This window comes from Pelophylax lessonae (genome assembly GCF_965119305.1).
Source record: "Pelophylax lessonae genome assembly, chromosome: 12".
NCBI classification, from domain to species: Eukaryota; Metazoa; Chordata; class Amphibia; order Anura; family Ranidae; genus Pelophylax; species Pelophylax lessonae.
In genome coordinates this window covers 19,344,671-19,359,562 of record NC_138779.1, presented here as the reverse complement: position 1 = coordinate 19,359,562, position 14,892 = coordinate 19,344,671, and the positions used below count along the sequence as shown (strand labels likewise).

The 14,892-nt window shown below is 44.3% G+C and overlaps 1 protein-coding gene across 1 annotated transcript in view; it reads right to left on the bottom strand.

Moving 5' to 3' along the window:
* Positions 1–14,892, bottom strand: part of MEGF6 (multiple EGF like domains 6) — a 559,396-nt gene that overhangs the window by 69,484 nt on the left and 475,020 nt on the right. The window contains exon 14 of the mRNA XM_082273280.1: positions 11,727–11,858. Coding sequence (XP_082129406.1) covers positions 11,727–11,858 — 132 coding nt within the window. The remainder of the gene's footprint in view (positions 1–11,726; positions 11,859–14,892) is intronic.

The following is a 14,892-nucleotide window of genomic DNA, read 5'->3' as shown; positions in this document are numbered from 1 at the left end:
TATGATGTCCTCCCATGCTTCACTCTAGTGATGTCCACTATGATGCCCTCCCATGCTTCACTCTGGTGATGCCCTCCCATGATCCACACTGGTGATGCCCACTATGATTTCTTTGCATACTCCACTCTGGTGATGTCAACTATGATGCCCTCCCATGCCCCACTCTGCTGATGTCCACTATGATGCCCTCCCATACTCCACACTGGGTATGTCCACTTATGCTCCACGCTGGTGATGTCAACTATGATTCCCTCTCATGCCCCACACTGGTAATGCCCACTATGATTCTCTCTCATGCTCCACACTGGTGATTCCCACTATGATGCCCTCCTATGCTTCACTCTGGTGATGCCCACTATGATGTTCTCCCATGCTTCACCCTAGTGATGTCCACTATGATGTCCTCCCATGTTTCACTCTGGTGATGTCCACTATGATGTCCTCCTAAGCTTCACTCTAGTGATGTCCACTATGATGTCCTCCCATGTTTCACTCTGGTGATGTCCACTATGATGTCCTCCCATGTTTCACTCTGGTGATGTCCACTATGATGTCCTCCCATGCTCCACACTGGTGATGCCCACTATGATGCCCTCCCATGCTCCACACTGGTGATGCCCACTATGATGTCCTCCCATTCGCCACACTGGTGATGCCCACTATGATGCCCTCCCATGCTTCACACTGGTGATGCCCACTATGATGTCCTCCCATGCTCCACACTGGTGATGCCCACTAAGATGTCCTTCCATGCTCCACACTGGTGATGCCCACTATGATGTCCTTCCATGCTCCACACTGGTGATGCCCACTATGATGTCCTCCCATTCGCCACACTGGTGATGCCCACTATGATGCCCTCCCATGCTTCACACTGGTGATGCCCACTATGATGTCCTCCCATTCGCCACACTGATGATGCCCACTATGATGCCCTCCCATGCTTCACTCTGGTGATGTCCACTATGATGTCCTCCCATGCTCCACACTGGTGATGCCCACTAAGATGTCCTTCCATGCTCCACACTGGTGATGCCCACTATGATGTCCTTCCATGCTCCACACTGGTGATGCCCACTATGATGCCCTCCCATGCTTCACACTGGTGATGCCCACTATGATGTCCACCCATGCTTCACACTAGTGATTCTCACTATGATGTCCTCCCATTCTCCACACTGGTTATGCTCCTATGCAGATTCCATTCTTTTCCACTGAACTAGTCTACAAAACAGACATTCTCACTACAAGTCTAACTTTTAGCTAACTTATGCCAACTTACTATAGCAGTCAGATAGGGGATCACTGCATTCACTTAAAGCAGAACTCCAGCCAAAAATAAGCCAAAAATAAACAGTTGATTAAAAATTAAAACAACAAAATGAGCGTTTGCTGTAATATTCACCGTCATGAGATTTCGAGAAATCCCCTTTGAGATTTCCCCCATGTTTACATTAGGGGTGAGGCCGCTTGAAAGGAATACTGAGGCAGGAAGCTGTGATGTTTTCAGGAAGCTAAGCACCCCGTCACCCCTCCCGCCAGTCATGATCTGCCAGCATTGCATAGAGAAGCGCAGAGACCCAGGGATACCGTCACTGGGTCTAAATTAATGTAAATGTAAAGAAATTGGAAAGGTTTTAATAAAAAAAAAACATTAGCATGCTGATGATGAGAGGGGAGGGAGGAACCATGGTAGGCAAACTATAAGCTGATTACATTTCGGTTTAATATCGGGAAATGTTTGTCAACCACACTGAATTCTTCAATCATGCCTCTTTTTCATGTATTGGTGAGGTTAAACACCTGATAATAACACGCTGTAATCTCTTTTAATGTAAAAGGCATGTTACTAAGCCACCCAAGCCTCTTCTTCACGCTAAACTTAACGGCAATTTCTTCCTAATTCCCCCAATTATTCCAAGTATGTAAACGGTTTATGCCGTCACTCGATTATTGGCAATGTGACACCAGAGAATAACAGCAAACATGTGTCTCTGGAGGAAACTGATGATTTATGAGCTCGGATGGCTGAATGCACATAGAAAGTAAACTCTACCTTTACCATTCTTCATTTTCCTTTTTTTACAAATGTCAAAAAAATGTATTACCGTAATGAGATTTCCTTCCTGAACAATCATTAATTTTGTTACAAGATAGCAAAAAACATTTTATAAAAGCTCTACCAGCAGCCCCATGCTTTGTAAGCCTCCCATAAACAAGAATGCTCGGTCAGCCAAGTATTCTTGTTTATGACTACAGAGAGGGATGGAAATAGACACAACTGGTTGTTTAGTTGGGGGGGGGGGGGTGAAGAGGCCTAGACCAATTCCACCTAGGCGATTGTCCCCCCTAAAGTGGTCAGCCAGTGGTGCCTGCCTGGCTGATAGACACAACTGGGGGAGGAAGCACTGGGGATGGAGACAAATTCCAGAAAAATTCAGTTTTGTCCAATTAGTTGTTCACCCTAAAGGTGAACCTGTCCTGACCCATAGACATAATTGGTTGTTAGGTTAGGTTAGACGTGGAGGGGCTTAGACCACTTGGTTGCCCCCCCCAAAGCAGCGATGGCAGCCTGACCCAGAGACATATTTGGTTGTTAAGTTGGAGGTAGAGGGGCTTGGACTAATTCAATTAGGACCAACTGGTTGTTCACCCTAAAATGGTCAGCCGGTCTTTTGCAGGGAGGAATGGAGGATCAGGTAAGTATATCTCCATTCTCCAATCCCCTAGACTAGCAATCTCAAAACTGCTGCCCGGGGGCCGGATTTGGCCCTTTGCTTGCCTTCATCCAGCCCTTGGGGCACTATTCCTCCCACTGACACCAATGATGGGGCACGATTCCTTCCATTGACACCAATGATGGGGAACTAATCTTTCCATTAACTGGGTTTTTTTTTGCCTTCCTCTGGATCAACCGTGGGAATAGGATTGTGTGTGTGTATATATATATATATATATATGCACACACACACACACACTTTTTATTTTTTTTATTGGTTGAACTAGATGGTCTTTTTTCAGCCAGACTATCGGTGTAACTATGTAATTAACACCAATGATGGGGCACTATTCCTCCCACTGACACCAATGATGGGGCACTATTCCTCCCACTGACACCAATGATGGGCCACTGTTCCTCCAAATGGCACCAATGATGGGACACTATTCCTCCCACTCACTCCAATGATGGGCCAATATTTCTCCCACTGACATCAACGATGGAGCACTATTCCTCCCACTGACGCTAACGATGGGGAACTAATCTTTCCATTAATACCAACGATGGGGCACAATTCCTCCCACTGACACCAATGATGGGGCACTATTGCTCCCACTGACACCAACGATGGGGCACTATTTCTCCCATTGACACCAATGATTAGGAACTAATATTTCCATGAATACCAATGATGGGGCACAATTTCTGCCATTGACACCAATGATGGGGCACTATTCATCCCACTGCCACCAATGATGGGGCACTATTCTTCCCACTGACACCAATGATGGGGCACTATTCCTCCCACTGACACCAATGATGGGGCACTATTCCTCCCACTGACACCAATGATGGGGCACTATTTCTCCCACTGACATTATCAATGGGGAATTATTCCTCCCACTGACATCAAAGATGCTGATTTTTTACTCCCACTGGACACCAGGACATTTTCTACTCCCGCTTGCTCTAGTCCGGCCCCCCTAAAAGTTGAAGGACAGTAAAGTGGCCCTTTGTTTAAAAAGTTTGGAGACCCCTGCTTAGACAAAAATGAACAATTAACCCTGTAGGCACAGCCCCACTGCAAGGGAAAACCCCTTTTTTTTGCCTGGGGTTGGGCCGGGGTCTGGGTTCACACTTAGTTCGGATGCGGCTCACAGCAGGGGTCTAGTGCGTCCCTGTTCACCATTTCAGGGATGAATCGGGCACAAATTTTTGCCTGAATTTGGACCTGAAACTGAGCCAAAGACACACAGGACCCCTGGGCAATCCGCTCAGCAGCCGCCATGGAGATGTGTGAACCGGCTTCATTAAGAGCCGGTCACAGTCTCCTATCATGCGAATTGGATATGGGGAAACCTGCATCAAATTCGCACTAGTGTCAACCCAGCTTTAAGGGAGTTTTTTTGCTTTCCTCTGTGGATAAAGGATTGTGTATATATAGAGGTTTCCATTTATTTCTACTGATTTCTTTCTTTCTACTGGTTGAACTCGATGAACTTCTTCTGGTGTCTTTTCATACCGGACCAAGTACATAATGATGTAAAAGCAGTCACGAGATTTCAAAATGAATCACTGTGAAAAAATAAAGATGGCCAAGTAATCATATTTCCGTTGGAAAGAACGTGGACACCGCAAGAAGGCAACGTTCCTGGAGAACGCGGCTTAAACCCAGTTCAGAGATCCCGGCGGGTAGAAAATATAAATGGAATGAAAACTTCAATGTCCAAGAATATCCAAAAATCAAACTGCGGTGTACGAGGAATCCAAAAATCAGATCCAAGGATCGTCCTGGAAGAGGATGGCTTCTATTTTAAGATGTTAACTAGAGACGGAAACCTGGACAGCCAATGTGCTGGATAAACAAAAAGACGGTATTGGACTCAGAGATGAAAAGCAACGTGACCAAAGCAAAGCATGCGTACCAGGCCAGGCCAGCATTAAAGGCGAAGTTCACCTTTTTTTAACCAGTTCTGGACCATAAGGATTTGCCCCCCTCAATGACCAGGCCATTTTTTGCGATTCGGCACTGCGTTACTTTAATGGAAAATTGCGCGGTCGTGCAAAGCTGTACCTAAATGAAATTGATGTCCTTTTTTTTCCCACAAACAGAGCTTTCCTTTGGTAGTATTTGATCACCTGTGCGATTTTTATTTTTTGCGCTATAAACAAAAAAGAGCGACAATTCTGAAAAAAATAAAAACAATATTTTTCACATTCTGCTATATAACATTCCCCAAAAAAAGAAAAAAAAATTTAAAATCTAAATTTTTCATCCTTTTAGGCCAATTTGTATTTTGCTACATATTTTTGGTAAAAAAAAAAAAATCGCAATAAGCGTATTTTGATTGGTTGGCACAAAAGTCTACAAACTAGGGGAAAGATTTATATCAATTTTATTTATTTATTTTCTTTTAACAATCTTTTTTACGATCTGTGATTTTTTGCGGGACTGCGATATTGCAGTGGACAGATCGGACACCTAACTGACATTTTTGACACTTTTGGGGGACCAGTGACATTACAGTAATCAGTGCTAAAAATATGCACTTCTACTGTAATAATGACACTGGCAGGGAAGGGCTTAACCTAGGGGTGATCAAAGGGTTAAGTGTGAGCCTAGGGGGTGTTTTCTAACTGTGGGGGGGATGGGCTTGTGAAATGACCATAGAGACCTGTGATCCTATATAGAAGGATCACAGGAGCTCTGTGATCATGCCAGAGAGAAGAGCAGTCAGCTGTGTTTACAACAGCAGATCGTCCTTCTCTCTCAGCGGGGAGCGATCGCGGGTGCCCAGTGACAATCGCGGCGCCGACTCTGTGCAACTGCATCCTAGCTGCCTAGTGGGGACAGGAGCACCCTGCCGGCTGCGCTCGCTCGCCCTCCAGCACCCTGCGCGCGACCAACGTAGAGCTACGTCAGTTCGCGCCGGAGAGCCAACCTGCCGCAGTAAAATTTTGGCGGGCGGTTGGGAACCAGTTAAGAAAATAGCCTTTCCACCTAAATGGCCCCGGTAGGTTACTATACATTGTGCATTTTTGTAAAATGTTGTTTAATGTAAGTGCATGGTATGTTCATGTCATACCTGTGATGTGATTTTAATGCTTTAATAAAGTTACCAAGGAATGCAGCAACATTCCACATTTTTGCATGTCTCTAAGTGCATGGAAGCTTGGCCAAAAAAATAAAATTTGCAAAGATTTTAAACAAACTTCTTTCACGTTGTCATTATGGGGGATTGTTTGTAGAATTTTGAGGAACATAATGAATTTAATCCATTTTGGAATAAGGCCGTAACATAGCAAAATGTGGAAAAGGTGAAGCGCTGTGAATACTTTCCGGATGCGCTGTATGTCTTTGTAATGTAACAATGTAAGAATGCTGAAGGGAATCAGCAGAATATTGTAACAGTGGTTACTAATTTCTCTAAAATGATTACATCTTCTTACAAAGACGTATGTATTTCCTATGCATCTCAGCTCCATCTAATGGCGTTAATGTGGTCAGTGTAACATTTCTAGGGAACGCTAGAGGGAATTAGTGTCGGTTCACACTAGGGCGACACGACTTCGGGTGAGTTATGCCGTCGCCCATGCACCGCGACTTTGGCGCGGCCTGCAACGACTTTACATAACTGAAGTCAATGCAAGTCGCTCCAATGTCGCCCCGAAGTAGTACAGGAACCTTTTTCTAAGTCGGAGCATCTTGAGTCGCTCCTATTAGAACGGTTCCAATTGCACAGCACAGTCTGCTACTTGTCAGGCGACCAAGTCGCCTGACAAGTCGGAATAGTGTGAACCGGCACTTAGCAAACAAAGGTAACCAGTGGCTACTAATTCCCTCTAATGTAAAATTGTTACATTGCATCTCCTGTTACAAAGATGCATTTGTTTCTGATGCTCCTCCATCTAGTGGCCATAATGCTATTGATAGAGAAAGCTACAGGAGATTAGCAAATACATGCAATTAATGGTTATCAATTCCCTCTAGCATTCTCTAAAATTGTTACATTGTAGAACTAAGAAAGTATCTGTGTATTATCTATTTCATTGATTTCAAGATCTGTAGCATTATTCTCTCTCCAAGCACTGATGTCATGGTACCTATTACTGAGTGAATCTCTTGAAATTGTATGAAAGAAAAAAAACACACACACTTTGTAAGAACAAATGTAATGCTCTTTGGGTAGTTTCCCTTTTGTGGCATGAACATTTCATGTTTTTGTTTATTCATTTTGTGTGTAAATTTACAAAACCTTTAACAAATATTATTTGAAAAAAAAAAATTATTACATTGTATCTATTTTTACAAAGACTATTTCCTATGCTCCTCAGCTCCATCTAGTGACCATAATGCAGTATTTTACTGCTGCCCATAATAAAAGAACATTTATTCAGAAGAGAAAATAGCCTAAAGAACATTCATTTTTGCCCAACTCGCACAGAACGAATGTACATGCACACTCAGTGGACGAATGACTACATAATTTTTTATTTTGTTTAATAAATTAACTCCTTTGTGTGCACATCTCCTGCCCAAGCTCCAGGACACTGCTCATTACAGGAGCAAGCGGGGTTCCTCATTGAAATACCCACACTAAAGCCCCAGAGAAGAAGCTCATGCATGCGCTGGCCCTACCCCCGGGGTGTTGTCAGAGGTCTATTTAAATGAGGAACACCAGCTGCCCCTGTGATGCTAGGAGTGAACCTCTAATGGCTGTAGTGTCCCAGAACTTGGAAAGGATATGTCAACACTATGGAGTTTTTTGGCCAGGCTTCTGGGTATATGGGGGGCAGGTTGAAGGCCTACTAGCATGCACTTACATCAAGCAACATTTTACAAAAATGCACAATGTATTTTAACTAGGGATCGACCGATTATCGGCAAAGCCAATATATTGAAGGCCGATCTGCACTTTCCCCAAAATATCGGAATCGGCCCCTGAGGTTACCGATATTACCGATATTTCGGAAAGTGCTTGTACCAAAGTGATGTCTGCAGCTAGAGGCATCACCCCGGTACCGGCATCCATAGCCGACAGTCGGCTGTCTTGTAATGACAACCGATGCGGAGGAGAAGCCACTCGGCTGTCATTACAAGGAGTGGGAGGGGACGTCCCCCCCCCCCCCCACGCCTTCCGCGGCTCGCCCCGGATCTCCTTTCCCAACGGGAGACCTGGGCAACCAGCCTGCACGGCCGCCGAAGACCCGAACAAAGCCGCATTCGGCTCTGATCGGCTCTCCATGTAAAAACCCGGAAGTGATATCATGATATCACTTCCGGGTACTCGGCGCCAGATTTAAATAAATGGCAGCATTCAAAACAGCCAAACTTGGCGTTTTGAATGCTTTTAAGTGCAGAGGAGGGGGTTGGGGTCTTTAAGACCGGTATCGGGACAATATCCCCCCGGAAAACATCCCCCTGGACATAATCCCCCCGGGATAATATCCCCTCAGGACAACATCCCCCCGGGCAATATCCCCCAGAAAACATCCCCCTGGACATAGGGTTAGGGTTAGAGGGGGGATATTGTCTAGGGGGATATTGTCCAGGGGGGATTATGTCCAGGGGGGATGTTTCCCGGGGGATATTGTCCTAGAATCTTTAGACCCCCTGATACCTCCACAAGAGTACCTGTAAAGTAAAAAAAAAAAATGTTTTTTAAATGTACGAATCGGCCGATACCGATACGCGATGACCAAAATTTCGGTATCGGCAATGAAAAAAAAATCGGTCGATCACTAATTTTAACCTACTGGGACTATTTGTGCGGATAGGCTATTTCCTTGAAAAGGAGAACTTGGCCCTTAACCTCAACTTCTAGAAGGTGACACCTATTGAAGGACTGGACCTCCTGCAAATCTTCTGCTTGAATTGAACGTGGATCTAGAGGAATTCCATTCTGAAGGTTTGGTAGACAATCTGGATGATCTGGATGTTCTCTTTGGAACCTGAAGTCACCATACATGTATTTCCTCTGTGATGTTGATTCACACTTTATTCCAGGGTGAAGTAATTGACCAAGGTCACACACGCTCTTCCAGCTACATTATAAACATGACTTCATTTTTCACCATCCCCTATAATCAAGATGACAGCGCACTGAAGAAATGGACGTTGTGTTTAAGTTTTCTTGATCACCCAAAAAAACCTCCTTGGTTTGACGGATGTTGTTTTGTCTGCAGGACTCACTTTAGAGAGAGTTTCCTTTAATACGGAGTACAGAGAGATGAGATGATTAACATAGTTACATAGTTACATAGTAGTTGAGGTTGAATAAAGACAATAGTCCATCCAGTTCAACCTGTGTAGGTGTGTGTGGCTGTAATCATCTCTCACAGCCCTGAATGTTCTGATCCTTGAGATGTATGTCCAAGAGTCTTTTGAAAGCCACCATACTTCCCACAGAAACCACCTCTTGTGGTAGAGAATTCCACAATCTTGTAGCCCTAACAGTAAAGAACGATCGCCCTCAGCCATGTGATTATGTATCACTTGTCTTATAGTCTGTCTTTTATATCTCTTAGGATTGTAGTGTTCTACTGTAGTCTTCATGAAGCTCTGCCATACCCTATCACACATGTGTCAAACACAAGGCCCGCGGGCCAAATCCGGCCCTCGGGCCAAATCCGGCCCTCCAGGCCATTTCGTGTGGCCCTCGTACCTCTCCTGCAGCTGCAGGGGAGTTTCCAGCCCTCCTTTGGTCCTCCTCTAGACCCTACATTTTCTGCATCCCAGCAATGCCCCAGCTTCTTCCCAGTAGCAGTGCATGGTAAGGGGGGTGTACTGTGATGTAAGGGAGTGTGGGGAACTCTTGACTTCTGATGGTGGGGGGTCTCTTGACATCTGATGTAAGAGGGGGTGGGATGCTCTGGACATCTAGTCTTACAGATTCAACGGCCCTTTGAGGGCAATCATAATGATGATGTGGCTCGCAAAGAGACACCCCTGCCCTATCAGCTGGTAGAAATGAGGGCGACTCTACCTGGGGGATTTTGGATTTTAGTCTCACTTTCATTTTCTTAATGTGTTCCATTCCCCAAGGGACAAAATATTTTGCCCTATCTTCCTAGGTGCTGTCTAAGGCTAGCTTTGAGGTCAGACAGGGCACCCCTCTTCCCTCCATGACCGTCCAACAACTAAACTAGCAAGGAGAGGAAGGATTTGACAGGCAGCAATTTTCTCAGTCTTCAAGCACTTTCCATCTTGACCAGAAGATTTTAGCTGGCAAGGCCACCTCCCCCTGAATTCCTTGTGAGATTCTTGTCTTGGTCAAGTGCTTGGAGATGGAGAAAAGTATCATCTGACATAGCAGATATCTCCTTGCTAGCTTTGTTGTTGTATGGCCATGGAAGGGGGAGGGGTGCCCTGTCCGATAATGCAGCTAGCCTCGGTGCCAGCTGTCAGGCTAGGACATGTTGTCTGGCTAATGCATGTGAACATAGGCAAAGTGAGCGCACCTGAACAAGTGGACTTGCAAGCACGCAAGCGGCCTAATAAAACCTGAACTCTGCACTAGATCTTTGCTGAATGGTCGTCAGTCTTGTTCCTGTGATCCAGTTACTGATATTCATCTTGATCCTGTTACTGAGCTGGCTTCTTCTCTGACCTAGCTTTGGGATTATCCTTGTCTGCTCATATTCGCTGTCTGCCTCCGTTACTGACCTCGGCTTGGACTACTGACCGATCGTTGCTTACTTCTGCCTGTTCTTGACTCAGATTATGCTCACATCCTGGTATCCTGCCACCAGGTATGAGACCTGACTCCATCCTCAACTGGACTTGACATCTCCAAAGTGCATCTTCAGCTGTACCTCTGCTCATACCAGCGCTCCCAAGTTCCTACTCAGGGTGTCTTGACCTTGGCACATCCAGGAGTGCTGAGACGGAACTGTGCAGGAGACCACCCTCATCATCTCAAGCTCTGCATACAGGTACGTGACACTCAAACAGAACATAGGAAAATGGGACAAAGTCCTATGAGTACTTTGTCCCCTGGGGAGCAGAACACATGCATTAGAAATGAACTGAGGCTTCTTTAAAGCTTATGTATCCCATGAGCAAAATATAATATAATGCAGCTTAGATGTTGTGGCTGCATTTGTTTTCTCTTTTCAGGCTTCTTTTTGGTTACCTTTCCAGGAACACACTTCTTTCCGAGGGTGACAACACTCACTCACCATACTGTATCTATAGAGAAGCAGTATTGTCACTGTAGGACAGGAAGTCTGTTATGACTACATCTCCCCCCTCTTTTCTTCTCCATAACATAGTGGGAGAGGTTCTGTAGTCCACACAGGAGAACTGGTAACCATATAACTGATAAGAATGGAGAAGAGGCAGAGAGCACAGAAAAATGTCAGCTTCTTGAATTTCTAGTAGGATCAACAGGCACTTATTGAACAGATATACCTAAACACATTTTAAAATAAAGGGTTTTCATACACTGTAAAAGGTATCTAAAGACAAAACCTTTTAATTTGGAAAGAGTAGGGAATGAATAAACCCCTATCAGTCGTAGATGTAACAGGAACTAAATCTCTCTAGTGAGCGAAAACTTCTCCTACTCATCACCAAAGTGCCCCTATTAAAAATTTTCCTTCCACCTCCAATTTAGTACAAGTCGGGCATTAAAAGAAGCCAATTAATTCATGTGCTGACAAGATAAATTCTGATAGGAGGAAAGTGACAGGTAGATGAAGTCCTGACTGCTGCTTCTCCTTTCCCTGTCCAGTTACAGGCCGGGGGCTCGTCCGGGACAACCTGGTTGAATGATGCTGGTCATCAGACTGAGGAGATCTAGTGGCCGAAAAAGGTTCTGCAGTGCAAATCTCAAGGTTGAAGATGAATATTGTAGAAAAAGCTGGTTGTCTTGTATATTTTAATGGGCTACTCATTTTCTCTTGTTATTTTTTGGCTTGAGCTCTGCTACAAAATTCACAATGCAAATGGAGTTTGTTAGAAATGTAATATGTTACCCCGAAAGAGTGTAGCCTAAGTACTTACTCTGATTGCATATGAGCCCGGTCCATCCAGCAGCACACGCACAGCCAGTCTGCTCCGTGTTACACGCTCCCCCGTTCTGACAGTCGTCACACGTCAAGGTGCAGTCTGGACCAAATGAGCCCTCAAAGCAAACTGAAAATTCCAGATAAATAACATTAATGACCCAACTGACCTCATTTTGTTAAAGTGAATGAACAGTAGTGTTGTATATGTTTTAATCATTTATTAAGAATTCTAAAAAAAAATAAATAAATAAGAAAAATACAAAAATAAATAAATAAATAAAAAAAACAAGAAAAAAACAACAACCAAAGAGTTACTAGCTTTAGAAAGAGTGGGGAAGGGTAAGTTTTTGCTCCTATCCAGAATTCAGTTAGAAATATTTCCCTTCACTTCCTGTCCTGCTGACAATGTTTTAACAGACAGGAAGTGAGGGGAAATCCCCAACAGCAACACAAAATGATATAAAAATGCTTGTCAGCAGCACAGGAAGTAAGGGGAAATCTCTCTAACGGAGCCCTGAAGCTGATTCTTTCCCAATTTATCTAAATATTTTTTGGACTGACTTACACGTTAACTCCTTAGTTGTAAAAACGATTGTTCACAGAGCTTAATAGCTTAAGCTAAAATTTTGCTTACAAATAACTGTGTCAGCAATGATTATGCTTTATCCTTCAGAGGGCTTCATAGAAGCTTCAGTGTGATAGAGACAGTCTGAAAGCAAACAGTCACTGCTGTTTTCTCTGATTGGACAACCAAAAATGCTCTGTGACACCAATGTCAGAGCTTCACCCTGCATTAAATGTTTCCTTGAAAAACAATTTCAACTATTCAGTACCAACAGATATAAAACATTACCTTAAACACAAAAAAATTAGAGCGTAGTTCCACTCAAAAGTGGAACTTCTGCTTTAAGTGGTCCTGACCCCCTGACATGCCACATTTGGCATGTAATTTTTTTTTGGGGGGGGTACCTAGTTTTGACAGGTACCTGCTCCCACTTCCGCTCGGGCCGCCTAGGCGGCTCGGGCGGAAGTTCTCCTCTGCCCCTCCCTCCCTGCAATCTTCTGGGACACGTCACAGGTCCCAGAAGATTGCCTGTCCATTCAGGACACGACTTGTGCATGCGCAGTGCGCACCTGGCTGTAAAGCCGCAAGCTGTCACAGCCCGGTGCCCACACTAGAGATGCCGGCGCCGCAGGGAGAAGATGGAGAGAACCAAGGCTCCCCACCGGCTGCATCGATGGATTATGGGACAGTTGAGTGTGTGTTTATTAAAAGTCAGCAGATACACTTTTTATAGCTTCTGACTTTTAAAAAAACACAAAAGCCAGTGGAACTCCGCTTTAAACTGACCCAACATCATTATATTACACCTTCTCCTTAGATCTGGAAATGTAAAGTAAAAGCTGAGCTCCAGTCTTCTCTTAAGTCTTGCACAGTTATACCGGCTCCTCTCCTGGACTAAAATGGCTTCCTCTGATTTCACTGCACACTGTGAGATTCTCACAATGTGCATTAAAATCTGCAGCTAGTATGATGGCGCCTGCCTCGTGTGCTGCCTGGAGGATGCCCAGCATCATCTAGCCCTTCCTCCCCAGCCTGAACCCTCCTTCCTTTCATTTATTGGATTTCAGTTTTTACGATCATGGAGGATCCGTACTACTCCTCCAGACTGACATCCAACCATCAAGGCATGTTAATATTTACATAACTCCTCCTAAGAGCCAGCCCACTGCACAGAGACCAAGCGATGACTTCACAGAGTCGAATATGTAATAAAAGCAGAAATACGCAATTTAAAAATGTAATTTGCGTGTTAATGAGGAGGGAAAGGAGGGACCAGGAAAAGCAAAATATAAGCCGATTAAACCTCAGCTTGAAAGATTTCGCTCATGCAGTACACATTGGTATGTTTTCCTTCATTTCAGCTTCAATAAAGGTTGCGGTTTGCTTGTTTCCAGATGGATTTTAATAATGGGAGCTCTGGTTTAAATTTTAGCTTGGTTAAATATACTAAATAAACAATTACTTAAAATATTATTAGGACCACCAATGCTTTAAAGAAAACATTTATCCAATTTTAAGAGGAGGGTTTAACTCCCCACTTGATCAAGCAGCATTTCCCAAATATGAGGATGAGAGACGTCCATCGTACCTACCAAAGTTCAGCTATACAGATATAAGGGAGAAATGTTCTAAAGTATAATTGATAAAAGTTATAAAGGAAAACTTTACAGTGAGAAAGTATTTGGAGGGTCATTTTGGGTGACCTGATGTCTTTCTGCTCTGCAAATGATTTTAACGCACCCTGAAACTGCTAAAGATGCAGAAACACCATCGCTGGGGACAAAGAATCCAGGCGGTGGGTGGTCAGTCAGACTTCTAGTTCAGACAAAGAAAAGTTTATGTAATGCTATATGAAGATGTCACCAAAAACTGCAATTATGATGACAGTGGCTCTCGGGTCCAAGGAAAAGCATTTTAATGGGCTCAAGATGGAGCAAACAGACTTCTGGTGAATAGTCCAAGAAGATACATGTAACTTCTGCTAGAAGGCATAGAAGAAGAGAGAAGCCTATTATTGGGCCCAAAAAATGGCCAGGCAAGCTTTTAGCATGCAACCTAAAAAGGACCAGGCATGCCCCTCATGGGAACCCCAAGAAGGACCATGCAGGCTTCTTTTAGGCACCCCAAGAATAATAAGGCAAGTTCCTGATGAGAATCTCAAGGAAGACCTGGTAGTCTTACAAGATTGAGTTTCAGCTATAACAATTATTGGTCAAGGTCAGGCACTTTTTAAAAAAAATCTAATTCCTTTGCTCAAGGAATAGTCCAAGAAGGTACAGTACATGTAACTTCTGCTAGAAGGCATAGAAGAAGGGAAGAGTGTAATAATGGGCCCACAAATGGCCAGGCAAGCTTCTAGCATGCAACCCATGAAGGACCAGGCATGCTCCTCATGGAAACCTCAAGAAGGAACAGGTAGGCTTCTTGTAGGAAATCGAAGAAGGAACAGGCAGGCTCCTGGTAAAAACCCCAAGAAGGTCCATGGAGGCCCCTGGTGGGAGCCCTGAGTCAGACCAGGCAGGCTCCTGGTAGGAATCCCAAGAAGGACCTTGCAGGCATCTGGTAGGAACCCCAAGGAGAACTAGGCAGCTTCATA